Below are 27,956 nucleotides of genomic sequence, written 5' to 3' on the forward strand. Positions count from 1 at the left end.
CCTGTGGTGAAGGTCCTCCAGTAAAGGAACCAATTATGCCCACCCACTCTTTAAGATACACATAGAAAGGCCTGTATTGAGCAGGGATCCTGAATTACACCATTACGGAGGTGATCCTCTTATGCAACCTGCTCTTCACACCCCGTCCACAAAGCAGGAATGCTCACGAGCACAAATCCACGAAGGCACTTGCTGCCAGATTATCCACAGTCCACAATACTGCAGCTGCCATGTTGCCTTTTGGATGAAACAATGCGTTTTGTTGGGCGCATTCATGGCTGGGACTGATCTTGGCTGGCTCACTGGCAGAGACATGTGGATGACTTAGTGATCATGTGTATGTGACTGGCTATTTAGGACAGATCACATGAGATTGTTTTGCTTGGCTTGAGTACAAACAGCACATTCTTCTCCTCCCAACGCAAAACAAACCTGACCAGTTTCCGAAAGTTAAAGCGATGCAGGCAACAGGAAACACGCTCTTGGATGAGAGCAATATTAGCCTCTTAGCAAACTGCATTCAGGCTGACATGTGCTTCCAGCCAGTCAGCAGAATGCAACCTGGCTGGCCTGCTCTTCCTGCACAGCACATCAGAGGGAAGAGGCCTTATCTGATGTGACATGGCTGACACCACCTTGAGAGCTGTGAGGAGACCCTGCCGATGATTAATTCAAGCTCAAAAAACACGATGAGGATTAGCTCCCTCTGTTTACCCCTGCAGACGTCTCTCCTAAACTCAGGGCGACTCTCTAGCATGACACACGGCAGTGTAATAAGGCTGAATCATCGGCAGTGAATGATGTTGATGTGAAAACAAGTAGAAGCCGGACAGAGGAGTGTGAATCCAGAGAAGTGACTCATCACTACAACCGTTTATCTTCGTGCAGTTAAGTTTAGATGCCAGCGCTGTGAGTAGTGGCCTGCAGACCTTGGTCAAACACAATGCCCAAATTATTCTGCTTGCCTTAACTTGTAGCACAACATAGATGAGGTTTTGCTTTTTACTGTTCTGTGCATTGTATACTGTATATATTAGTTTGTATTTAGTTTTTAGTCACTTAAATCAAGTTACCACAAAAGTAGTAATTCTTTTGTTAAGGCCCATTGTCATTACAGTTTGTTTGAGTACAGTAATACCAAACAAATTTGAAATCAATCAAATTACCCAGCCTGTTATCACCAAATGGTGTATCAATAACATGACAGATTTCCTCACATCATTTTTTGTGTTATCATTGCACAATTTTTGCTTTTCACATGTAGTTTCACATCATGATTTCTCTACATATTAACTCCTATTAACCCCCTGTCATGGATATGACCCATGAAAATTCCTTGAAAGTGGTGTGCTACTTAGCATCACATGGTGATGCTGGATCCTTCAGACTCCCTGAGTTTCTGGTTGGTAATTTAGTCTTGGTTATAACCTTAGATCATTTGATGAAGCCAGCTCCTTTCATTGATAAGGACCATGGGATGTGATTAAATAAGAAGCTTGTATATGATCCTTTGAGTTTTGCCACACATACTAACACAGCTCTGAAGGGAACATGTTGAAATGCTGTATGATTTCAATTATTTAGAGACCTGGACAGCTTGCAGTTGTAGTGCATTTAGCTTATGTAGACTTGTGACCTTACGTGCACCGGCCCTCCCTCAGGAATTGAAACTTCACTTAAGACGTGACTTGGGTTTATCTTCAACTGGACTCTGGCGATTTATCATTTTGCTCAATTAAATTATGAAGTTGGGGCCTCATAATGAACAGGTTAGATAGAATGTCATCGCTGTAGCAGGATATGTAGACTTTTTGTCTCTAGTCTGGGCCAAACTTCAAAAACACTGGAATTCCCTACAGTTCCCACAATTCAGTATCATCTTTTGGTTGTACAGGTTCCTAACTCAGTCTGTTAAAAATATGATGTCTGAAGCCCAATGCTAAATAACATAAATCACATTATGAGGGTCAGTTGCTCAGCTCCCTTCAGAATGATAGAAAACATTACTCTGTCAAGTTAACTGTTCTTCATGAAAAAATGTTCCAGTCCTCATGCCTACTTATGAATAATTAGACTATGACATTAACAACTCCTACTCATCCTCCTACTACACAGTGCCTGTAACTTTTGTGTCCAGTATGGAGGTGTGCAGGGTGATGAAATCGCACAGCAGAGAAATCTACTGGCTCATTGACTTTATTGCACACCCCTCCACCCCCAGCTCCAAGTGAATGAAGAACTCACCCTCACTTGTCCTCTGTTTCAGAGCACTGCTGGCTGTATTAATATAGACTTTGTAGCCTGTCTCTGCAACTGTGATGCTATCTTCTCAGAATGAATTAGCTGCATGTTTCTGCTGGCGTAACCTCTGTGGTCAGCCTGAATGGGGCTTTCCACTCTTCTTTGCAAGGGGAAAGGTTGCTCTTTTCCTGCCTACTCTTTTCTTTTCTGTCTGCAGACAAAAGAATAATGAAGTTATTTGTGTGCAGCTCTTTACAAAAGGCTAAGTCTCTCTCAGATATGGCCAACCTTTTTCCTCTAGCCACTGTCCGTCGTTAGGCTGAGGACTGCGCCGCAAACTGTGAAAACCCTCATCCAATTTCACACAGTCCTGATGCTCATGCACAAATGAATAAAACCATTCGGAAAAGTTGAATTGATGTCTTGGGCCCAAGGGAGGAGGGTGATGTTGTGATAGGTGAACTGCAGTTTGTATGGAGGAAGCAAGAAAAGTGAAAAATAAGGAGGTTTAGTAGAATTGCTAATAGAGGTTGTCACCAGTCTAATGAAAAAGAGGCAACAGCCTGGGGTATAATTAACACAGAAGTGCAATAATAAGTGACACGTTGAGATATTTAATCAGAAGTGCTTAAGAGACATTTCTTCTACAGCTGCAAAAGCATATTTATTGTTCTAGAGACAAAATAACTGGTCATGTAAGGGAGGAGGACAAATAACATGAGCGCCCTGCAACACCACAGACTGCAGCATCAAACTGAGCAGTTCATTCGTTCCTCATCATTAAAAATCACAGTTCTCACTAAATGCTTCCTTACCAGCTCCTTTCTGGCACTTTGAGCAGCATTCTGAGGTCTTCCTCAGCAGGAGGAGTAGCCACAAACATTACTGCTGACAGTCTCAACCAAAACCAAGCATTAACAAATGGTTGTATCTATTGCAGGGCTACTGTATTAGACAGTACATTAAACTGTAAGTTTTACCTCCTGAGCAGTCTATCGTAGAAGTCAGAGGCCACATCTTGTATGTAGAACTTACAACTTAATTGATATATCAGTCAATTAACTGTCAACTGCTGTGATCATCAATTAATCATTTCAGTCATAGTTTAGGCAACAGGTAAAAATATTTGCTGATTCCATCTTGCCAAACATGAGAACTAGATGCTTTTCTTGTCATGTATTGGGTTGATTGGCAATTTAAAGATGTTGGCTTGAGGGCTGGGAAATTAGTGAGATTTTTCTTCAAATACTAATATTTTACAGACCAAGTGATTAATTGATTTATGAACAAAATAATCTGCAGATTAATCGATGATGAACATTGTCACAGCAGTTGTAGCTCTAATTATATGCCGCTCTGGTACTTATCATTTGTTATGTAACAGGTTTTTTGAGAGATAAAGAAATAAATCAGAGTCAGCAGGCATGAAACACACATAATTGATCGCTTTGCTGTTTCCTGGAGCATATAAACCTGTATTTCATATAGTAAAAACCACTGTATGATTCATGATGTTTTGCACTGTCGATGACTCTCTGAGGTTGACTGAGTTGCCTTATGTTGTCGACAGCTGTATGGGTGAGTCTTCATGTCGTGGGAGATGAAGAGTGCAGCACAGGAGATGACTGCTGCCTCCAGAATACACAGATTAGACTCTCTGTTGCTCTTCCCTGCCCTGTTTACTCTTCACACCTGAGCAGGCATACAAATAAACCTGCGGTGCTGCCACAGAATGCTCAACACTCATGATGAATATTTTATTTTCCCTGCAGCTGACTGAGGAGCTTTTGCAAGAAGTAAAATCAGCAGGTCTCCAGAGACATTTCCTGCGTGTGTGTGCGTGCACACACCAAGCTTGTACTGTACTGTTAGTAACAGCCATTGGCTAAAGTGGGCTCGGCAATAGTTGGCAGGTTGAGGGAGTAAAAAAAAAGGTTCAGAGCTGCAGGTATTTATCCCTCCATCTGTTTACTCGCTTCAGATGATAGGAGAGTATTAGTTACAATGCCAGTAGTGCATCAATAGAAGGTGTCACACTTCTTTCTTTGGCTCAGCGTCACCTGGTCATCTCTCCATACCTTAGCAAAATCATCCCCTCTTATACATGGGATACACCAATGGAGTGTAGCCATTGTACAACCAAATACATACTGTAGACAAGAGACAAGAGTAAAACAGGACTTTAGAGGTTTCACAGTCTCATTACAAGGTCGAATTAGCAGTTTTTCTAGGGCAATTTGGTCACATCACCTGATCAGCAGATGAAATTCATGCAGCTGTCACAGAATTGTGCACGTTCATATCTAACATTTTGAGTCCTTAAAACAAGGCTATGTAACTTTTCTCGAAGAGTAGACCCAGTTAATATAAGGGCATAGTGAAACACCTGTTTTACATGTGTTGGGAAGTACTGCTGCATATGTGACAAAGGGTGCATGAAGCCTTCTGTTTCTCCAGAGGAGAGCAAACTGAAATCTGATAAACTGCCTCGAGTGATGTCACTTGAGTCAGCATCAGTTTGTGCTGAAGACCACAACTTTGAAAATGAAAGAAAATATGGGGCTGTGCACTTAGAAAAAAGTGAGCTTACCAGAAATACATCTGTGCTTGAGGCTAGCACCTCAAGGCTACATCATTCACTACTTACATAATACACCTGTCTCTCAAACTGACGTGTTGGCTTTTGAGTTGCATTGTGGGTAATGTAGGCACCAGGTTTTGACAAAGGAGAAGAATGTGTGCTATGGTGTGTTTATTTCTTGTTTTTCCTCTCATAAAACTTTGAAATGTTAAAGTAGGGCATGTCAGTGTGTATCAGCAAAATCTCAGTGTACTGAATTGAGCAAAAGAGTGTTTTATTATGAATTTAACTTTTCATTTGCAAGAGGAAGATTGTATTATTTCTTCTTTCAAAAGTTACAATATCTGTGGCTTTACAGTATTCAGTAAAAAAAAAAAAGGAAATTAGAACATCTACACTTCTACGACAGCTGTGTTAAATCCATCTCTTAAATAAGATGATGTGATATGATCAACAGAAGATGCTCCAGAAAGCTACTTCCTAAACCTTGTGGTGAGATTGTTTTATGCATCACCATGTAGTAGGTATGTGTTAGCATAGCAAATAGAGACAGTTTATTATTATTCACTATCTGGCATGGACTAGTAATTCAGCTTAATTCTGTACATAGCCATTGCAGAGAAACAGCATTAAGAAAATACACCCACAGTGCATTGTTTGGATTCAAAAGCCTACATAGTAAATTTCACACTGAAAAATATCAACACAATTACAAAAACATTATGTAAGCTGTGCCATGTTTCTGCCGTGCTGCCCTTAAAGACGGGATCTTAATCACTGTATTAAACCAGTGAATAAACCACATGAATCATTGCGGCAATAACAGAGTTGGAAGCTGAAATGAGCAATGCTGAGTCAAACAGCAATTGTTGTGTAACACAGTTCATTGTTAACACCCTTGACATCAAGTCATTAGTGATCTGTAGTGCAAGGACGTGACACATACTTAGCATTTATATCAAACAACACATTTACATTACACTGGCTGCTCCTTTTGACATCTGCCCACATTAAAACACTCCTACAAAGCCGATCTCTTGCTGCCTCCTTACAGCTAAAACCACACTTTATTATCTCTGCTGCATATCAAAAGCCATTCACTGAGTCCTGCAGAAGGCAAAGGAGGCCATGTGTGTATGTTTGACCAAGCCAGGGAGTGTAAAGCAGTGGCTAAATCTCTGTAAGCAGGCCCCTGGCACTGGTCCCCGATTGCCTGCCTGCTGTGTGGGCAGGGGCCTGGAGGGGACTAATCCCTTGGCATGGGCATGGGTCACACATGTTGATGTGTATGTGTATGTGTATGTGTGTGTGTGCATGTAGAAGACCCAAGCTGCAGGATAAACACAAGACCTGGCGACAGATCCAGAAAGCCCCAACTAATAACCTGCGACGCCTTCCGTACTTAACTAACAGCCTTCACCCAACATCTTCGCTGCTTGTTGGATATGACGGGGTAGATGTTTTTGGAGGTCTGCCTCGTACTGTACAGACGGGGACAGTCCTGCTCTTACATAACCTTGGTCTGCAGGAGATTGCACCGGAGTGTGAGGCTTTTGACCCTGACACGCTTGCTCGGTTTTTGCTTAAGTGGGCAGCGGCGGTGGCGGTAAAAAGTTGACACGCTGTTTCAGCCTCGTCAACCTGTTTGTGTTGACAGCTATGAGGTTATGGCAGACTTCCTGTTCTGCTGTCTTGGCAGCTAAAGTGACCCTCAAGCAGGCCTGGAGGCAACAACAAAAATAACAAAATACACCTATAATAGCACGTCTAATTCACACATTACATCTTGTTTGTGGTGAACAGGATGTGACTGTGCTTGCCCGAGAAGTAAAGAGCGTACATTCCTTTAAAGATGTTGTAAGTGGAAGCATCATCAACTTTAAATTGAATGGGGCACGCTATTAAAAGTTCAACAATGGGAAGTGACTTAATTATTCCATGGGAGCAGTCTAAAAATACAGCTGGTTAATAAGAGTGGAGCGCTGCATTAGAGCAAACAGCGGAGCGGCAGGGCTTTTCTCGACAACACTGTGGCAAAATTTAATCTGTTAGTGGAAGTTTCAAACAAATAACTTGAATCTCACTCCTCTATTTGTTGAGATCCACAAAGTCCACTAAAATAATGGATAGAAGAGTTGAGAAAAATGTTGGGAATGTGCAGTCTTGTTTGTGGTGCATTTTTCAAGCTACAACATTTGATTCACAGATTATGTCTAAACACCTATCGCACATATTGATCTTCCCATATGGTGTCCATTTTGGAGTCCAGGGAATAACACTGTCCAATTATTTTCCCACACCATGAAGCGACAGCTCCAGGTGACAACAGCTAACACCAAATAATGGGTGGGCAACAACACCAGGCCCTCACCAATCACATATCATGGAGCCTGCAGACTCCAACAGAGTCCTCAGTTGGCCTGCATGGGTGACACACTTGCAAGGCTGCCAGCTATCAAACACTAATTAGTGGTGTAGTAGTGGAGGGTAAATCCAGTTCAAGTCAGCATTTTAAGCTGATTTATACATTTGTGGAAAAATCACATGACACACAGAAGCGAACTGAGTAATGAGTAACAGCAAGGGTCTTTCATATTCCTGAATATACAACAGATTTTTTTCCTCATCATGGTAATTGTTTGTGTTCTAATGGTCACTGACTGTAGGACATATTTCACCCACGTTTAATTTACAACTACCACACTGACACAAAGGTCCCCATTACATTATCCATTTCTAGTATGTACAGGTCCAACAGCTCTGTTTGTGTGAAGCAATTTTCTGAAGAGCAAAAAAGCATACAGTAAGCCATTATAATCTTGGCACCAAAAACCTTTAGGCAATGAGAAATTATTTCATGATTGTAGATTTGGGTTGGGGCAAGGCAGGCATTGATGCCTGTGAGCTGGAAGATCTATAACCTCAATTATTCAGCATGATATCAAAATGAAGATAGCAGGTGACTTGTAGGCCAGTTATTAAAAGGGGCTGTGCTCAGGACCCAGAAAGATATTGGATTTGGAGTGCAGTGGTGGGTTGTTTTGTGTCGGGTTTGTTTTATGAGTAGCATGATGGGGCTTGTCTGGACGCCCAAATCCAACCCACAGGTTTGATCTGACGCGCAAGTTAGGTGAAAGATTGCCAGACTCCGGGGTCAGAGTGATCGATGAGCAGCTGTGTGGAGGTTTCAAGGTGGACAGCGGATTGATAGAAGAGAGAAAGCGTGATTTTTTTTTCACCCTCCTCCCCCTTCTCCTCCTCCTCCTTCTCCTCCAACAGGCTCTCTTGCACATGTATAGAAAGTTGAAAGGAGCCCGGGTCTTATCGTGGGGGGGGGGCAGAGTAGGAGGGCAGGTGGAAGCAACGAGGGGGTGGAGGGTGGATGGTCTACTGACAGTCCTCTCTCTCCGTCATCAGCACGGCTCCTCTCTCGCGCTGAGGAAGAATTCATGTGGATGGGGGGAGGCGCCCGAGCGAGGCGAGCGGCACGAGTGCTGGCCGAATTTGACAATTAACCTTGATGAACACAGATTGGTTTCACTTAACGGGCGCAGGTGCGTGGACTCGGCGATACGGCGCAGCTGAGCGATTTCCACGTTCGCGACCGGACACTGACGCATTTCACGGCAAACACAGAAACTGCACGGACGGGAGGATATTGCAGCTGATATTTTTTCTTCACGGGACAGGATGCGTGTTGCGATGGGAGCCCGTCCGACAGCGCTCGTCTCTTTGCAGAATCCGAATCCAGGAGCGTCGCTGAATTGATTTGGAGCCATATATCGGAATTTGACCGCCGTGTCATTGCCCAGTCCAGCAGTTCCCAACAGCAGCAGCAGAGGGAAAAAAGGGGGGCATCTTCTTCTCAGCGGAGGAGACGAGAAGAGGGAGGAAGAACTGTCCGCTTCACTTCTCTCCATCTGCGCCCTGGACGGCTTTGAAATGAGGACCACATCCCGGCTGTGTTCTGTGTGAAGAGGAGGCTAAGCGGGGCGGCAGTTTCTTCGGCTCTTCAAGGACGCAATAAAAAAAAGGAGGAGAAAAAAAGTGGCCGCCGGCCCGAGCTGCTGCGAAGCATGGAGCGGGACGACACCGACACCGTGAGCGCGTCTAAAAAGACAATAATTGCGAAGATATTCAAAGTTCGCAAGAGGAGGGAGATGCTTTTCGTTCAGGTGTGCTTCATCTGCAGTGTCCTCTTCGTGGCGTGGAGCATGTCGGCGCTGTTGACCAAGACAGGTGAGTGCATGGAGTAGGGGGGTGGGAAGAGACTGCCGAGATGCACCGGGGGCATATGGAGAGAGCTGAGGACGGAGCAGAACGGCTCCAGAAATCTGCAGTGTAATCATGCACCCACATGCACATCAGTTAATCGTAATGATAGAGCCACCTCAGTATCGATCACAGAAGCAAACCAATAGGCTTTAATGTCAAGGGCACGCGATCGCGTGCATTTTTCAAGCAGGAGCAGGTCCGTCTTCCTGTCCAAAATTCGTATGCGATGCCTCTGAGTGTGGTTTTCTTGCCCGTTTAGGTGAAGTGTGTAGTTTGCATTGCAACAGCACAGAATGCGTTTGGTGTCCCTGGCTCATCACACTCAGTAGAAAAAGTCAGCTGCACATGTTATCGTCAGGTCACAGGATTTTCTCTCTTTTATATATATATCTACATACATATGTCAGTGTCGGAGAGTACATGCGTCTGTTTGTCCGTATATGCCGCAGTGTGCGCGCTGTGGCAGCGGCACGTTTTTTAATTTGAAAGGCAGGCTCATAATCACACGGCATACGCACACCTCATGCCCCAACATGCACACACCGATCAAGCAACCGACCCCCAGAACGAACCCCCTCTCCCACCCTCCCTCCACCCCCAATTAGGCTCTGGTTTGTTTGTTTGTTTTTTATTTTCACCCCTCTCTCCCATAAATGTGTATTTATCTGGCGCCAGGCGCAATCGTCGGTCACACACACACACACACACACACACATACACACACACCACACTAGCTAGAGCTCAGGTTCGTGTTTTAACGCTGGAATCATCGTGTCTGGCCCGGGGCTTCACACACCATTGCACACCCCGGATCACCTCAGTCATATTACACTTGAACCATCACCACCACCACCACCATGCTGCTGCCAGGTTCCGCATGGCGATCGAGGGGATGCCGATTTTTACGCAGAGGCCACTGACGATCATTTAGGAGGAAGGAAGAAAGGGGGGGTTGGAAATAAACACTGAGGGATGCTTTTGCTGCCGTATTCATAGCTGATGTCCGAGGTGTGCGCTGAGCAAACGATTCAGATGGCTGATCATGCGTGATGCGTGTGATGCCCCCGATGCAGGCGCGCGCACACACACAAACACAAACACACACACACACACACACTCCAAACAACATTCCCTCCCATGCACACATGTCAAAACTCTTACTTCAGGCCCGTGCAAACACTGACACGCAGAGCATCAGCACAGCGTCACACACAGTTATGTAATCTAACGGCCAACCTTGACATTTTGCTGGTGAAGAATGATATGTGACACACCACTGGGACCAGAGGTTAACTAGAAAACACTTCCCCAGGACAGAACAATAAGACTGTGTTCAATGCCAACATGAATTTTAAGAACAATATTCAGTTGAGCCAGGACGCAGAAGAAGCTTATTGGCGCTTTCAAATCAGTATCAATATCAATATATAATCAATATTTTTTGCATGAAAAGGAAGACTGCTTGGTCTGTCAAAGAGTTCCTAACCTTAAGCCTCAGCCCCGGACCCTGTAGTGGGACCTGCCTATCTGCAACCACTTAGGCCCCGTGGCTGAAAGCGTCTGTAAATTCACCACAACTACTGCCTGGCTGTAGATCTCTAACGGATGTATCGGGAGTTTTATTAATTACATTAAAAACAACAAGAGGCTTAAAAGATTATTCTGGAATGATATCATACAGGCGAGTGCAAATCTCTTATCTCCAAAGGCAGGCTGTGGTAGCCAAAGTAAAGCCCCCCTCAGTCACTAATGGCCCTTTTTTTTTTCACTTAATCAAGTTTGCCTGATCCACTCAGTGATTTTCATGTGGGGGTATTTGACAGAAGGCGTTTCTCGTGACCGCCAGCAGCTGCAAGCAGCAAGCAGTGGTGGTGATGGTGGTTGTGGGATTTCAAGGTGACATGCACGGGAAGTGTCTGATGAGAGATAAACACCCCCTGCCACCCCACCCTCTGAACCCATGATACCCATAATCACATCTATCTAACTGAATAGCTGTGGCCTTCTCATCTTTTAGCCATCACAACAGGAACAAGCATTTGTCACGTCACAGTAACAAACCTGTGTCCCGTGTTTGCCACCCATTTGATTGATAGCAGTGTGGTGGTGGGGAGGTGGGAGCGGGAGGGTGTGGTGGGGTGGGGTGGGGAGTGTTGATGTGCTGAGTGGTCCAGATGGATGGGATTTGATGTACTACTCCTGGGTTACATCTCCATAAAGAGGGGTGGGGCGACACATGTTGTTGTGCATGCTGATCGGGCTGCGTGTGTGTGTGTGTGGACGGAGCTCTGCATGGGAGACTGGAACAGGTGTTTTTTGGAGGTAGGGCATGGCTGAGCTCTGACAGGTAGCTTGCAGCAGGCTGATGGTGATGGCTGCGGGGCGGGGAGAGCGTGCTGGAGATGTTTTCTGCGACAGGAAGGCAGATACTCGTGTAGGAGAGTGTGTTCATAGCACAGGGAGATTGATGGACGGCTGTCTTTTGTCCATCTCCTCCCTGAGTTGATTGAACAGAGCTGGAGGGATGACATTACCACTGTGCTATTGTTACCCTCTGCTTCTCACTGCAGTGTGTGAGATGTAGTCCTCAGCCTTTTTAAAACCCATTTTATCTCATGGTTTCTGCTCCAGTGGTTTATACTTCTTTTTGAAGGTGTTTTTATTTCAAGCTTTGATATCCATAAGAAGATATATTTATGGTTTTAAGTACCAAAGGCCACCACAATATAATTTTACGTCTCCTCTCACGTGACTCTCATGAGCTTTAGCAAGAACAGGGAGGTTTGTGTCTGTTTCTGAGCCCCTCCTCTGACTGGCTGACTGTTTTCTTGGTGACACACAGCCAGGCCAACCACGGGTAAAGAATTGTAGCTGACTGTAGCTTGGTAAAACTCACAGGTAAATGCGAATGGAGATGGCCACTGTGGAGGGAAATGTTAAGCAGTCAGTGTTGAAATTAGCTGAAGAGAAGGTCAAAGTCAGACATTCTTCTAGGTTGCTAGCTCAGCGACAGAATGACCACTTGATGTTGTGTTGTTAATGAAAAGGTTGGGCCAGGGTATGGGTTGGCCATGTTGGGGCCATGGCTGAGGGGTGGTGATTGTATAGGTGTGACATCACAACCTTACGGAAGTCCTGAAAGTTTGTTCATGGGCAGTTTTGTGCATTTCACCGTGGGTTGAGCGTTTTGATACCGTCACAGAATTTATATACCATCAAGACTAGCACCTAGATTTAGCACCAAAAATGCTCATTTTTGCTGTTACACCACATTAGTTGCTCTTGACCCTATGCAAACATAGAGGACATTGGAATCAAATGTGTATCTGAAACAACAGAAAATCAACTGGTAACTATTTAGAAAATCAGTTAATCTTCTGAGTAAAAATGCCAAATATTCACTGGTTCCACTTTGTCAAATGTGGAGATTTTATACTGTTCTTTTTCATCTTATGATAGAAATCTTTCTGTTTTATTTTTTTTCACTGTTAGCCAAATAAAACAGGCTATCTGACTACATCACATTGTTATTTTATGATTTTTTTGACCGATTAATCAGTAACAAAAATGATAGCCCATATCAATCTAATCTTTGAAAGGACAAACAAATGTAACCCACATCCCACAGACCACAAAGTGTTACGCTGAAATTCCCCAGCATGACCAGAGGCTAACATGTACTGAATCTGTGTATGAAAACAGGGAAAGTAACAAGCATTTAGTATACTTTTAGTGCTGCAACTAATGATTATTTTCATTATTGTTTAATCTTTATTTTCAGTCATTTCACCCATAAAATATCAGTAATTTGTGAAAATCATCCTGAAAGATTTTCAGTTTACAAAGAATTTTCAGTTTTCAAAGATTTTTCAAATCTTTAAAGTTTTTGAGACTTCCTGGCTTCAGACAAGATCAGGTATAATCAAGACCATTCAGCTCTTTACGACACCAGAACTTCGGTCATTGACCATGAGGAATAAGACGATTAATCAAAGTGAGTTAACTGGGAGAAGAAAGCAGATGTAGCATGAGACTGCAGCCCTTATTTCGCCTCCTGCCTGCCTAGAAGTACTGACAGAATCACGTTGTCTTTGTTTTTCCTGTCAGATGCTTGGCAGCAAAGGTGCAGTACACCGAACAGCCCCTGCACGTGCATATGTACATGCACTTGCAGTTGTTCTGTCCTTCGAGAATGGTCAAAGACTGTGACAAAACATAAGATTTCATAGTTACGGTCAAGTGACTCTACACAGAATTCTTTTGTTGTTAAGTATGTCATTTAGTGCAATATTTCCATGTTTCCTGTACTTCCCTTGACATCAAATTGGACACTGTGTTATTGTGAACATCTCTAGGGGAATATTAAACAAAAAAAGGGAGACCAGAAGCAGCAGAGTGAAACTGAGCTGGTTAGTGAGGAGGAACAGGTTGGAGTGATGACTGGAGGGTTTGGTCTTTTGGATTGGAGAACTGTGGGAAGCAGCTGTAGTCGCCTTGTGTACAATCTGTCTGTCCAGTGCCTGCTGATCTTCAGGCTGTCTAACTGTACTGGATTGAAAGCAGTTTAATGAAGACATTTTTGTGTCAATGCTCTGAAAACACCACCATGTCCAGGTAGAGGACCTTTGAAAAACACTGACTAAAATTATACTGGATTATTGATTTTTGAAAGTGTAAACCATTTTTTAAAGGATCCATTAAATCTGCACCAACCAATATTTTCATATTAACAATAAACAAGATCACTCTGTCATGTTTCTCATCAACTGACTCCGCAGTTCCCCTCAGTTCTACAAATCATTTTAGCATCTTAAAGCTCATTCATATGGTTTTCTAGCTAGCTGTTACCAACAAAAAGCTATGACAAAAGCCCACTGTACGGTACCTGCTCAGCACCACATGGCAAGCTGACACAGTTAGTGACTTGCTGGTAAACATAGTTGAGCATTTAGCAGCTAAAGAGTCAGATATTTACCACAGGAGATCGTGGAGAGCAAAATGCAGCTGAAAAGGAGTGGAAGCATGATGTTACTCGGTGGCTCTGTGTTACTCAGATATGTAAATAATGACTTTTTGCAGTCTGACTAACTCCAAAGTAGGGCTGAAATGATTTAGTCAAATAACTGATTAGCTGATCAATAAAAATATATATTATCAATTATTTAAATAATCAGTCCTTCAGGTCATTTATGACACACATTCCTTAGTTTAAACTTCCCAATTGTGATTATTTTCTGGTTGTTTTTGTCTTTCTTCTCTTTTTATTAGCAGCAAATTGTCCTAGATGTTTATACATTGGCCTAAAAAAAAAAAAACATTTAATCAGTGTTCTTCAATTCATTACCCGTTTTAAAGTAGTAGTCGTCTCCTATGTCTCAACTGTTACTTCCTCATGGACATTACTAGAAGGGAAATGAGCCTGCTTAGAGTGAGTGATCATACTGAGACATTCACATGGTCAGGGAGACCTTTACAAACACTGAGATCATGTGAGTCTCCTGCTAAATAGAGAGTCTTTCATAACCATTGTGTAACCTACAACTAAAAACCAGACAGAGGTGGTTTGTTGATGAACACTTTGTATATGAACGAAACACAGACCCTCAATCTTATCTTCCTAGTGCTCATAACTGGGCATATGACAATTGCATTTAATCATTCTGCAGTTTATGAAAATTTTGAGTTTAAAATGCTGTTCAGGTCGTTGGCATGATTTTACGTAATATGTTTGGGACTGCTGTTTGTTTATTTATTTTTTTATGTCCTCATTACAGAGGCTTAAGAGCAGTTTAATGAAAAATGAAACTTGTACGCTCCACCTCCCACTCTCTCGTCCCAAAACATGAAGGCACAGCAGCTGCACTTTGATGTTATTGCTGCCACCGAATGAAAATGTCATATCTACATAAGCAAAAACTTTTAAGGGATTAAAAAAAAGCAACCTTGTTTGAATTACACATTGTATATATACATTATACAAGACTGCAAGAGGCCATGTTAGTCTTGTTTGCACCATTTTGAATATGCAAAAAAGAGTCTCAAGGTTTCTCTGCAGTAAAAGAAAAGCATGTTAGAATCACTACGGGAGCATTCACTTAAAACATGTTATGTGATGCAGACCTGGCTACGAGCTCAGCTGCCGGATTTATGTGGATGTCTTCTAATCAAAGCTGTTTTTGTCCTGTTGCAGGCCATGGGATGATGGTGGAGGGACACCCGGATCTGGAACACTGGGGGAGACGGCTAATGGCTTCAGCACCAGACAATGAAACGGAGCAGAAGAACTGCTCAGAACCAGGTACACCATTGTGAGATTAAAGCTGCACCAATCAACTTTTTTTAAATTTTAACAATGGTATAAATGACCGTGTAATGTGAAAGGTGTCGCTAGTAGTGACACGCAATCACAGAATTATCACCCAGCCCTGCAGTTTTCTTTCACTCTGTGTAGCGTATTAGTGTCTTTGAGCTCATTGTTTTGTTTTTGTGGCTCACAACGTTTTTAATAATGATATGCTACCTTGCCATAAATAGCCCCTTTAATAATAAGTAGCTCAGAATCCACCAATTAGTACACAGGGCATGACTAATACAGTTTGGTGAACACTGAATACACACATCCTTTGTTTACCTCTGTTTAAGGTGATATTGTTCACATAAATAAAAATAAACACATAAATAAAACTGTAGGAAAATCTCAAAGTAACAACCAATAGTTGTGGAGTATGAGTTGATCTGCTGCTTTAATTCACCCCCTCATCAGGTCTATATTGCTCTGACTCCGTTTAGATCACTTGCACTGTAATAAGCTCTGAAAGGGCTATTAAAAGGGTCAGGTATTGATTATTTCACGGCATCCTTGGTACACTTAAAGGAAGCAGCATTCTCTATAATTAGTTATACTGGACTGTATGCTGACAGCCTCTCTGACACTGCTGACATCTGCATCAGCCTATGAAAAACATTAAAGCTAAGTTTTTCATGAAATCGTTGATTGAAACAGCAATGGCACAGCACAGGCAGGGAATGGCTGTCGTTTGTCTCGTCACTTATTGATTTATTTCCATACCATTTGAATTGTCGCAGTCTTGTTTGTTTACTTTTTACAAACACTGTGATTCACCTTCTATGATCCCGCATGACAGAGTGGGAAAGGCTTGATATGAAAGCTGTCAGTGTTAGTGGTAAGTTTAGTCACTTCGTGTTTAGCTGGTGGTACAGAATTTAGCGACTACCTGCGCTTTCCAACCTCAGCCTCTAAATCTAAAGTGGTTATACAGATGAAAGGAGACCTGTTGAAGGAGGATTTTTAAGCCCTGAGAATAATTATTTTGTTAAATGGGGTGCAACTCAGTAGTGGGATTTGTATTTGACTAACACACAGAAGATGACACCAGAGTGCAGACAATTTACAGGTAATTTGAAGTGTTAAATTTACCGTTTATTTGCAGCATCACAAGTGACCCAGTGAGGACTAACTGGCTATTACTTCATTACCAGTCACAGCAGGCAGAATCCCCCCAGGGATTAGTGAACCTGCTGTTTTTATATATAAATAAGCAGAACACACACTATGTCACTGACGTTGAACAATTCAGCATTGTGGCCATTTAAATGTGAACTTTTTTTTTTTCCAGAATCACAGTGGGGTGCTATTGAAATGAGCGCCAAATGACAAGATTATGAGCTGGAAGTTTTCCTCCTAATCCTCTGGGATTACCATTTTTCCATTCAAATGTCTGCCGCACTGGAGGCACCACACTGCACCTCACATTCCTCACATTTCTCATGGGCTCTAGTCCTCCTCTCTCTTACTCCACCACTCCTGCTCTGCCTCATCGGGGTGAGGTTGATCATATGACTCTTTGTTCTTGGGACTTGGTCTCGTGAATAATCCACTCATAGTTGCAGACTTCAGGCACCTCAGCTGATAGGTTGTTGGGTTTTGGTCAGCTTAGGCAACATGTGTGACTCTTGATTGTAGTTGTGGGAGACTGTTTTGTGGACGAAATAAGTTTTCAGTACTTTTGTATCACCTTTACAATATATTTTATAGTTTTTGCCGTCATTTAGTCAGTCATTTAAGGTGTAGAAATGAGTGTTGTATTTTTCAGTTTCTCATAATTTTGGCTGCTCTGACTGTGGGTAATGCCAGCTTTGTTGTCTCCAGCTCAGTATGTAGAGATTCAGGAAACGTGACTCTGACAAATCAATCGGGGCAAGAAATGTAAGCTTTCTAGAGCTTTCCCAAAAAAGAAAAGATAATTAATCTTTCATAAACGATTTGAAACACTTGTCTTTGAGTCTGAGGTGACTTTTGACCTTACAGTCAGTGCACTCTGGTGAGCACCACTGTTTTCTAACAGTGGGGTGGGGGATAGTCGTGTTTAAAAGAAAGGTGGTCAGAATGGGTAAGGTTTAGATGACTCGTTCATGTAGCACTTGTCAATAGGGAATTATGTTTCATTAAAAATAATGAAACATCTCATCAGGGAAACAAGGAGGACTTAGTCAGACTGGCTGTTCATGGTGTCTGTGGAAAAGTAGATAATCTGTCTAGGATGGCAAACTTGTTTACCATCTACACATTTCCCAAGAAGTGAATAGACGTCTTGGTTCATGGTGAGGGACCAAATCTCCTAGACGAATTGACCACAGGGCTCGTACTATTCTCACAGTAAGTGAGATAAATGTTTGTGTCACAGATGTTTGTGTTTTTGTTTTGGTTCCCTGTGTAGTTTTTTTTTGTCCAGAGCTGATCCAGCAGTGGAGCAGGGATGGCACTGGTCTGTACCTCTCCAGGGGGAAGAAGCAGTAACTGTGAACAGACCCAGGCTAGATTGGATGAGAATTATTATTGGAGGCATTTCGTTTTATGCTGAGTGTGTGCAACATCTGACGCTCCGTTTAATTAGGGTGGTGTTTGTGGGCTGCATAGATTACACTCAGTCAGCTTTGGTCTCTCTGCCTTTTCCTCATCATTATTTCTCTGATCACCGAGGGAGCCCTTCTGCGGGTTTGTGGGGTGCTAATGTTGTTTTGCTTGTCCTGAGACTTGTGTTGCTAAGATGGCCATTCATCATAAGTGCCTCTTTTATTGGCCATTGAATAATAACTCCTGGAAAACACAAGGTGCTGTCTAAACTGTTTTTTTTTTTACAATGATTACAATTCATGCTTCTAATCTACAAAGGACTAGATCACACTGCAAGGGGCTGATGCAACCTCTGAATACTCTTTATTAACCGTCACACACAGATCTTGAGTCATACCACCCCTTGAGATCCACTTCCCCCTGTAGCAGTCCTACAATGAATGGAATAAATGCACTTTTTCAGTAACTCTGGGGAAAAAAACAGCAGCTTTATTTCAGAATTCAAATGTTTATTATCTCTTCCAGGCTGTGTGAGGAACATAATCAGTGATGTGTGTTTGCTGAGAAAAGACATGGGGTTTACACAGGGACACAGAATATTAGATTATACTCTCTCATATGTATCCCCTCCCATGTGGGACCGACTGATGCCAACTGTGGTGCACAGAAAATTGGCGAGGGGGCAGAGCACCGTGGCTAATGTTCTGTAGGAGGAATAATTTAATAAAGATGCTGCTAATACCAAATATTGAAAACTCCCACTTGAGTGGCACAATTAGCCTGGTAGAAGTAGATGGCGGTGCAAAAAGTAGAAGTGAACAACAAAGCAAAAGGTTTTAGTGTGGCTTGGTTTGTACTATGAATTAATCCGATGGGATTTGATTATAGAGGTTTGGAGACATGGCACTAATCTGCTCATGGGCAGGGGGTGCACATGTTGGAGGTTAAGCATAAGATGCGGCATTGGAGAGGTGGAACTGTGGGTAAGTAGCCTGTAGGTGTTGCAGTTTGTCAATTGTTTTTTTTTTTTCTTTTATATAAATTTCTGTGTCCATGTTCTGCTTTTGGCTCAGAGAAAAAGGCTGGATTTGAGGCAAATAGGGGTTGGATGATTCCGAGTTATTTTTGAGTGTGTGTGTGTGGGGGGGGCAAGAAATTTGGCAGCAACACGTGGAGCAAAGCTGCCAGCAGGGTAGCGGGCTGCAGGTTTGTCAACTCCAGGGAAACACCAGAAGGAGGCTTTTTAAAAGGGAATTACACAAGCAGGGGGGGATTATGCTGCGGTGCATAATGGAAACTGACCTCGCTTTGCTTCTCGCTCGCATGCAATGGTGGAACAATGCAGCAGAGAGGCGACTGCAAGCACGAGCACCTGCACTTTTCACATGCCTGACCTCTTCATGTGTTTATTCATTCACATTCTGCTTGGCTTCAGATTTGTTGGTTTTTTTTGTTACTCTTAAATTTTCATTCATCGTGCTTTTGGCTAACGTAGTACTTTTTTTTTTTTTTTTTAAATAAAGCTGACGCTAGAAAGCACATTGTGACAGGTTTAAGTGTATAGTCACAGCAGCAAGGTAACTTTGTTCTCTCTTTGTTGCTGCCGATCCATACCTCACCCCGAGGGAGTTGTTTACCTATTTTCTCCTGTACACAGTTGAATGCATGCGGTGTCCCCTTTAGGTTATTGAACCAGGAGTCCTCTGATCCACCAATAGGCTGACTACTCATACACACAATCACATAAAACCTGATGGGAACATATGCTAAAAGTGGAAGTGTAATAGGTATGCAAGTGTGTTCATGCAAATGAAATTGCATGTGTTCAAGTGCTTACACGGCCATGCAAGAGCAGTTGTACATGTGATGTTTGAGAGTATTGACCCTACAACAAGAGGTTAATCATGTATGTTAAAAAAATAAAAGCCCATGCATCTTTCATGACTTACTCTTTCTGTGTGACCTAAGGATTTTCCCAGAAGGCGACCCGTGATGGTGGTCATCATGTTCACAGGAAAGGCTGCTGCAGTCACACTCGAATCATAATGCTTGGTGATGTCTGCTGGAGCAAGCCAATTATCTAATGAGTTAATAATGACCCAGAGGAACCATTCTCCTCTGAGGAGTCTCTTGATTACTGTACTGAAGTGTCAGTTGTGTTCTGTTAATGACCTTACTGGTCTGTGGGTCGGTGCGCAGGCTGTGACAGAAGGTAGCACCAGGCGCTCTGCCAAACATCTTGCTCACGTCATAATATTTTTATTCAGTTGTTTAGTATATGATGTCACTATGATTTTCCCTGTCAGAGTGACATATCTTAAGATCAAGTCGACCACAGTCTGTGGTCTCAGTCTGTGCATCTATAGCTGGATTTCGTCATCCAGGTCGGGACCATGCGAGTGTTGGTTGAAGACTGGCCTGCTCTTTGCGCTGTCCCACCAGTCCTCATCTGGGACAACAGACGGTACCCGATACTGAGCTCCATTATGTAACAGCACCATAATATCTGGAATATTACCAGATTATGGAATAATAAATGCACAAATGTAAAGAAAGGCCTGCATGCTTGGGCTTTAATATGTCATTAAGGTTATGTGAGTAGATTTTTTTTTTTTGTTAACTGAGGCTTGGAACAGTGGAAAGTGGCCTGTGGTAGAGACAAAATATGTATGACTTGAGATTTTTTTAATTTATTCAGTTTTTTAATCCTTGAACCTAGAATTAATTTGATTTCTATTTGACCCTTTCCTTAGCAGTGCTACAAATCCAAGGAGGTACATACCTTTTATGGAATAAAAGCAGAAATCTGATGAAACTGTGAAAAGTGTAATTTAGTCCCTTGCCAGAGTTCTTTTCTTTGATCCCTGCCCTTGACAAAGAAAACAGAAAAACCTGCAATACCAGAGCAGTATTGCAATACTATACTCCAAGATATCAATACGTGATTATTAATAACTAAAAGAGGTAAAACACAAAGAATAAACCACAACATTTTGATGGTACAATAGTTTTCACTTAGTTGTTAATCATACATAAAAAATTGCATCAGCATTTTTGGCGTATTTATGACAAATAAGTAACACAATGGTGAATATTCTGTGTATATTCTAAATAAAGCAAATGGTTATTACTGTCACCTCAGGCCTAGCTTTTTATGTAAAACTTTTTGTGGTCTTGAGAATGTGGGAACGACTGTTTAGAGATGATATTTAATCCACTGTATTTTCGCTTTCTCAAAGAAATATATCGGTGTCATTAGGTATAACTGACAATGGGAAACACACAGGATTACAGCAGATTGTTCCTTTAAGGCCCACTGTGGACACTAAAGCATCCCCCTCTGTCCTCAAGATAATTTTTGCGCTGTCCCTTACTGACCACAATGTAGCCAATGATGGCCTTCAGAGTATTAACGTGGAGTGTGGCGGCACTGCGTCTCATAAAATCCTCCCAACACTTCTTGTGAGGACTCTGTGTGGACTTGTAATTACTTCTGGGGTTGATAAGATGAGGAGGAGGGGGTTTGGGAGACAGATGAAGAAAAGTGTTGCCAGTAATTTCTTCTTGCATAAGCACCACAGTCAGGTGTCCAAACAGAGAATCCAGGGTGTATTTATAGCTTAGCTTCTGAAAAGCCTCCTGAATGCCGTGCCAGTCCAGACGTCCCTCGTTCACGCTCTCACTCCCTCGTTGCCTCCTAAAAAAGACAGCAGTCCCACATAAACACAAGAACAGCAGGATAGATAAAAGTTTTAGTTTTTTTTTGTTTGTTTGTTTGTTTTTTCAGATGTGTACGATCACGAACCCTTTGTTCAGCATAGTAGATGTTGTTCTGAAAGCAGCTTGCTTGGCACAATTCATGTTAAACATATTTACAGGGAGATTCAAAATCTCTGGCCTAATTAAAAACAAATTAGCAAATGTCATTTGGTTCAAGATGCCAGATATTTAGATTTCTGTATCTCAGAGCTGTACTGCATGATAAATCACAGCTACAGCTAATCATTTTCTTTAAATAATTATGTACTGCATCAAATGACAAGTGCATATCACAAGTCTAAGGTGATGTCAGGGACAAAAGACAAAAATGTTAAATATTCAAGAAATGATAAAATGGGGGATAAAAACTCTTTTCGAGCTGGAACATCTCATTAACTGAACTGTGGACTGACAGAAAATCAATCCACCAAATACAACAAACATTCCCTAGTTCAAGCTTGTCACTTGTGGAGATTTATTGCTTTCCTTTTCTAACGTGATAATAAACCCCAGAGTGTCTCTGGGTTTGGATTGTTAGTAGGGCAGACCAAGCAATTCAAGACAGTAAGACATCTAATCTGAAATTAGAATGAAGATTTTTTTTTTTTTAACAGACCAAAAGATTAATCAATAATATAATAAGCAGATTAATTGATAATGAAAATAATTCTTAGTTATAGCCCTAAACTCTTTGTATTCATGAAGCTATAACCTGTAAATGTTTGGTCATTTTTGCTTGATAAAATATTCAAATGATTCCACAGTGACTGTTGGAATTAATTTGCTGTCAGCTAAGGATTTCTGCAATATACAGCCGCAACACCTCATAACGATGTGCCTACTCCAATTTATTTCTCTGGTTTCTGTAAAAATGACATTTGATTCAACTGAGCTACATATTATTTATGATTCTATTTATGGACCTCATTTGAGATGCATCACTTAAGCAATCTGTGTGTTGTCCCACTCCTGCATGTACATCCTGTCCTGTCCTTGTGTGGGAAATGGCTGTGGAAGCATGTTCATGTCCGGTTTGACCTCTATGGCGAGGAGGCCCAGACGAACCCTGCAGACGCTGTCTGGTTGAGTGTTTACAGGGACTGGGGGGTGACCCCTGCCTGTCTGTCATCTCGTAGCTGTCCCAGTGCTAGGTGCCCTTTAAATACCTTTGTGATCACCTATTTTTAACACACGCCAAGCTGGAGCTGATTGTATATAGTAGCAAGGGGCTGAACAAGTAACTCAAGAGCATGGATAGCTTTGGCATTTAATTATTGATTAATGGAAGACCTACAATGCTGTTAACTCAACATGGTAGAAGGAGGTGAAAATACTTGGACAGCGGGAAACTCCCACCTGATGTTTCTGTGTTTCTGTTTTTCCTAAGTTTAACAGGCAACCTTGTGCAGCTAGAATAACATATGGTTGTGGGGTTGTTTGTCCATGAGGTATCAGTAGGAGTTTAGCCTTCTGTATTGGCATCAGTTTGTTGTCAGTCACCTCTGAGCATAGCTGACAAATCCTGTAATTGATTGCACCTTTGCTTGAGGCCGTCAGCTTTCCAACATGTTTCATTCAGCACATAAACCTGTCAGAAATGAAATGAGCTAAAGCCGCCTGCCACAGTCACTGTTTTCAATGTCACCCAGGTGTTCTCCAGTTTCTCATTACACTGTACATTAAGGTCATAATCCACATTACCCATGTACACAACTTTTATTATGTTCCCTAATATAATCAGGTGCATTTACTGTGTCATGAAGGCAGTCAGAGAGATGCAGTGTTGCACACGAGATACCAAATCTCCTACAAAATCAAGGTTGGATTAATTTGTGTCCCACTGCCAGAAATAGCATTGTGGTTTCTTTGTGGCTCTTTTGTTCTTTGGCAAAGATAATGTGTTAGATAACATATGGAGATGCAAAGTGTACCACATTTCCATATATGTGATGTAATTGAATGAAATCCAAGAGGCGTGCAGTTGATTAAGTGGGCTCGGGCTATGTCCTGTGGAGTATTTGATTTGCCTGTGCAGTGTTCCAAATGCTGCGCCGATTCAGTCATGTGCACACGCTGTCAAATATCATGAAAACAGACATCGGTGAGGTTGGGACAGATGCAGTGAGAAGTCTCAGGTGAGCACTGTTCCACTTCATGAGTCCATATGTGACAAGGGCCCAAATCTTACCTTTATGTTCTGTTGTAAACCGCATTGTTCTGCTGTTGTGTATTTGGGTTTAATGTACTGTGCATAAATAGTGCAACAGTAAAACGGCTCTATCTTTTTTTGTTGTTTTTTGTTTGTTTTGCTTCATTCTTGCAACATGACTCTGGGTACGGCCAGGTATATATTGGCATGAAATTTTGTACACAGGATTCATGATCCCTAGAGGACAAACCCCAATGACCTTGATGATCTTTTGGCTTTTCCTCTAGTGCTAATTGCAACTGGTGCCCTCATGATGATTTGTACTCAGAATGGTGAGCTTTTTCATTTAGCGCCTTTACCAAGTCAAAATTTTAATGTGCTCAATATTTTGCTTTATGACCAAATGCCTGAAAAACATCAACCTCACTTTTACCTTGTGTTTAGTGATAATTAGCGAATGTTAGCATGCTAATATGCTAGACTAAGACTGAGCACATATGGGACATTATACTTTCTAAACATTAACATGTTTGTTATAGTCATTGTGAGCATGTTAGTATGCTGATGTTGACATTTAGCTCAAAGCTCTACAGTGCTGAAGTACAGCCTCAAGGAGGTGCAAGCATGACTGTAGACTCTTAGTTTTGTTTATCCAGGCTGCATTATAAGGCTAACTGTAGCTTAGAGATAGCTGTAGTATTATGTAAGCAATATGCTGGCAATATTGCAGGCTTGTCACAAGGCAAGACAAGATGTGAGCCTGCAGCTCGGGCCCAACAGGGACAGGTCGGACAAAGGCCGTTCCCCACAGCTGCTGGGTCCCGTCAGGGAAACGGCCAGCTTCTGTGTCCAGCCAGGTGCACTGTGGAGTGGCTGTGCTCCCAGAGATCTGAGCCGTATGGCGGTACCATGATCACACTGTGTTCCAGCTGGAGCTCTGGATGATGGATGATGAGTCCTCAGCATGGGAGGTTTTTTCTGCCTGCTCGCTTTAATTCTGTATGACTTCAGGCTCTTAATATAGCCCAAGCTAAACCCAAACAGTTTTTGAGGCGATGCAATGCTTGATTCTTCCTCCATGAATAGGTATGAAGCCACTGGTTGTCAGTTGGTGTGACATACTGCAGGCGAAAGGTGATTTTCAGAAAATGTTTTGAACCATTTCAGTCCTTTGAAAATTCAAAGCCCTTGATGATGTCTGAGTTTCCAGCTTTTTTTGGGATGATGATCACAGGCAGATGTTTAATTTGCATTTGACCCTTTCTGGCTGTGGTGCCCTGTTTTCAGGTATACAAGATGTTTTTGCTGTGTTAGATAATCCATCAGAAACAGACAGAAGAGAGGGATTAACTCTCATAGGTGCCACAACCAAATAAATTGAGACTAAGCCCGCTGAACCAACAGGGCATCCCTAGCCTGTTCCTCGGAGACCAGCATCCATGATGAAGTCACGTAGTCCTCTCAGGGTGGGGCGGGGACATGTGCCTCACTGTCATGCTGCTGATGTGTGGTGACCGTGACATTTCCTCTCTCCCCAGCAATACACGAGTTCCCCGATGACTTTTTCACCAACGATGAACGAAAGAGTGGGGCCATTATGCTGCACATTGTGGCGGTAAGAGGACTTTTATTTTTCAGAGGCTGCACTTGCATCACCCTTACCCCTTGGTCCCTGATCAACACTGCTAGCCCAGCCAGATTTTTAAGATTCAGTGGACTAAAACCAACATGCACCCATTTTTGTGAAAATGGGTATCCTGCATTTATGTCACTCAGGTACAGATCAGCATTTACTCAGATAGGTCATGAGGAAAGAATGACAAGTGAAAAACACATTTTTGAGCTTTTGTTTTTAAATGTTTTATTTTGCAAAACAAAAATGAAACGGGTCAGTAGCATATGACACTGATAATGCATCCTCCACAATACTTAGTGTCCACTTCCAATGTTTGTTCATAACCGGGGAGTAGTAAGAACACCATTAAATACATACATAAACATACAGTACAGGTCAAGTGCAAAGTGAGAGAAACACAAAGCAAGACTGCAAAAAAAAAAAAAAAAAAGAAATTAAATACTTGTAGTTGTCTCTGAACAATTAGGGAATTTAAGTATTTTTATTTTACATTCTCGTCCAGGGGATTTTTTTCCCATTAAAAAAAAAAAACTCAATCTTGGCAGTTGGACTGATAGTCATGTGACTGATAATTGCGAGGGCAGAAAAATGTCAAGGTTACAAAGTATCCTTTTAAATTGCTGTTCTATCATCACTATCTTTCAGGGTATAGTCACGTTTAATGGTATTATCCTAAACAAAAGGGCTCACAGGCTAAATATCACAGCTGGCGTAAGCTGAGATGAAATGTAATTTGTGTAACACTGCTGATCGGTCTTGTGCTCTTTTGAATGTCCTGGATGCACATTGTAACAACAGAGGAACTCCAAGAAGCCATTAATTACATTTTATGGCTCAGAGTGTCATAAAATGATGATGTCTCTCAAAGGACAGCTTCAACTCCTTGGGTGAATGTAGAAAGCTTCATAAATATGGCGGTGCTAGTCTGAAATTGGAGTATTTTTAGTCTCAGTCGAAATGTTTGCATGGTTCATGAGAATGGTGCTGAGATGTGGATAAATACAGGCCCAGGTCAGGATTAAAGACGAGCAAATGTTTTTTTTAATGGGTTTGAGGTGTTTCTTCATATGAATAAACATTGTCTACGTTTAGTCTTGTTAAGCTCTGCTGTCTTTGACATAACTACAAAAGTCACCTGTGGGTTCCCATAGAGCTATTGAGCACTTTAAATCACCTGTGAATAAACTCTTCATGCTGGATTTCACTGGCTTCAAGTTTTTTTTACTTCTTTTTTTTATTGAGCCCATCCAAGGCCGTAGCCAGGATTATAGAAATGCTGAGGTCATGAGTCCAACAACGCACTCCTTGCACGGCTCAGACAACTTTGACTAGAAAAGAAATTTTATTTCTCCAACATGAAATAGCTCTCTCTACACTGCTAGGAACTGGATTCTGGGAGAGAAACGCAGAAGCTTTTAATAATGTATTATTTTGTTGGATTAAAGGATAGTCGGTCACATAGTCACAGTCTTTTTAATAAAAGAATTCTCGCACTCACTTTTTGGTTACTATGCCTCTGCTGCTGCTCAGCAAGGAAATGCTGCACAGGGTAAAGAAAAGAGGCAGTTTTGAAGTAAAAAGATAAAATGTTGAATACATTTTGTTTTTTACATTGGATTAAGAAGGGGTCTCTTATTGGCCAATGTAAACAGGAGGGATGATTAACAACAAATAAAACCAGGAGGGATGATTAACAACAAATAAAACCTTTTTCAATATTACTTTAGCACCAACTATTGCTTTAAGATAAATTAGGAAAATTGTAAATCTATCCTTTAGAAGTGGTCAACTTTAAAGTTGCTGAGCTAAAATATAAAAGTAAATGAATTTCTAAATATGAAACAACACTGTATTTATGATCACCTGTGTAAGGTTACAAAACTCTCCCCTAAGTGACACACAGAAATTTTCATGAGCAAAATACGCAGAGTTTTCTTTCAAATATGACCGAAACTGAGATTGGAGCCACAGTCCTGTATACTGTATCACTGTATCATGCTGAAATATGATTTAATATTGTCTTGGCTCCAATACTGAGAGGAGAAGGATAAAATCTGTGTGTATGTAGGGAGGGTCTGATCATACTGCAGTCCTGCACTGCCCCCTGTGGATAGCATAGAGCAGAGCACACCTGCCAGAGCTGCCAGGCCATGATGATGTCACAGCTGATCTATAATTTATAGATCTCCCCTCAGCTACTGAAATAGGCTCCCCCCTCCTCCCCTCCCCACCCCTAACCACACACACACACTCTCTCTCACATGGCAGCAGGGATATGCAGATCCTGTAGATTTTTCCCATTGTAAAGGGAAAAACTGCTCAACACTGATCTGACATTAGAATTTAATGCAGGTTCAATTTTAACTGGGTGCTCTGAGACTCCCCTTCACCCGCCCTTTAGCAGGGGAATATCTTTGCTCTGCCAAGGCTCCATTAACTC

At 42.1% G+C, this 27,956-nt stretch overlaps 1 protein-coding gene across 1 annotated transcript in view; it reads left to right on the forward strand.

Annotated features, from left to right (window-relative positions):
- Nucleotides 1-7,365: 7,365 nt before the first annotated feature.
- slc24a4b (solute carrier family 24 member 4b) overlaps nucleotides 7,366-27,956 on the forward strand; it is a 32,122-nt gene continuing 11,531 nt past the window's right edge. Inside the window, 3 exon segments of the mRNA XM_018661708.2 lie at nucleotides 7,366-9,061; nucleotides 15,288-15,395; nucleotides 25,419-25,495. Coding sequence (XP_018517224.1) covers nucleotides 8,899-9,061; nucleotides 15,288-15,395; nucleotides 25,419-25,495 — 348 coding nt within the window. The 5' untranslated portion in view covers nucleotides 7,366-8,898.

Source organism: Lates calcarifer, linkage group LG7_1, assembly GCF_001640805.2.
Source record: "Lates calcarifer isolate ASB-BC8 linkage group LG7_1, TLL_Latcal_v3, whole genome shotgun sequence".
NCBI classification, from domain to species: domain Eukaryota; kingdom Metazoa; phylum Chordata; class Actinopteri; family Centropomidae; genus Lates; species Lates calcarifer.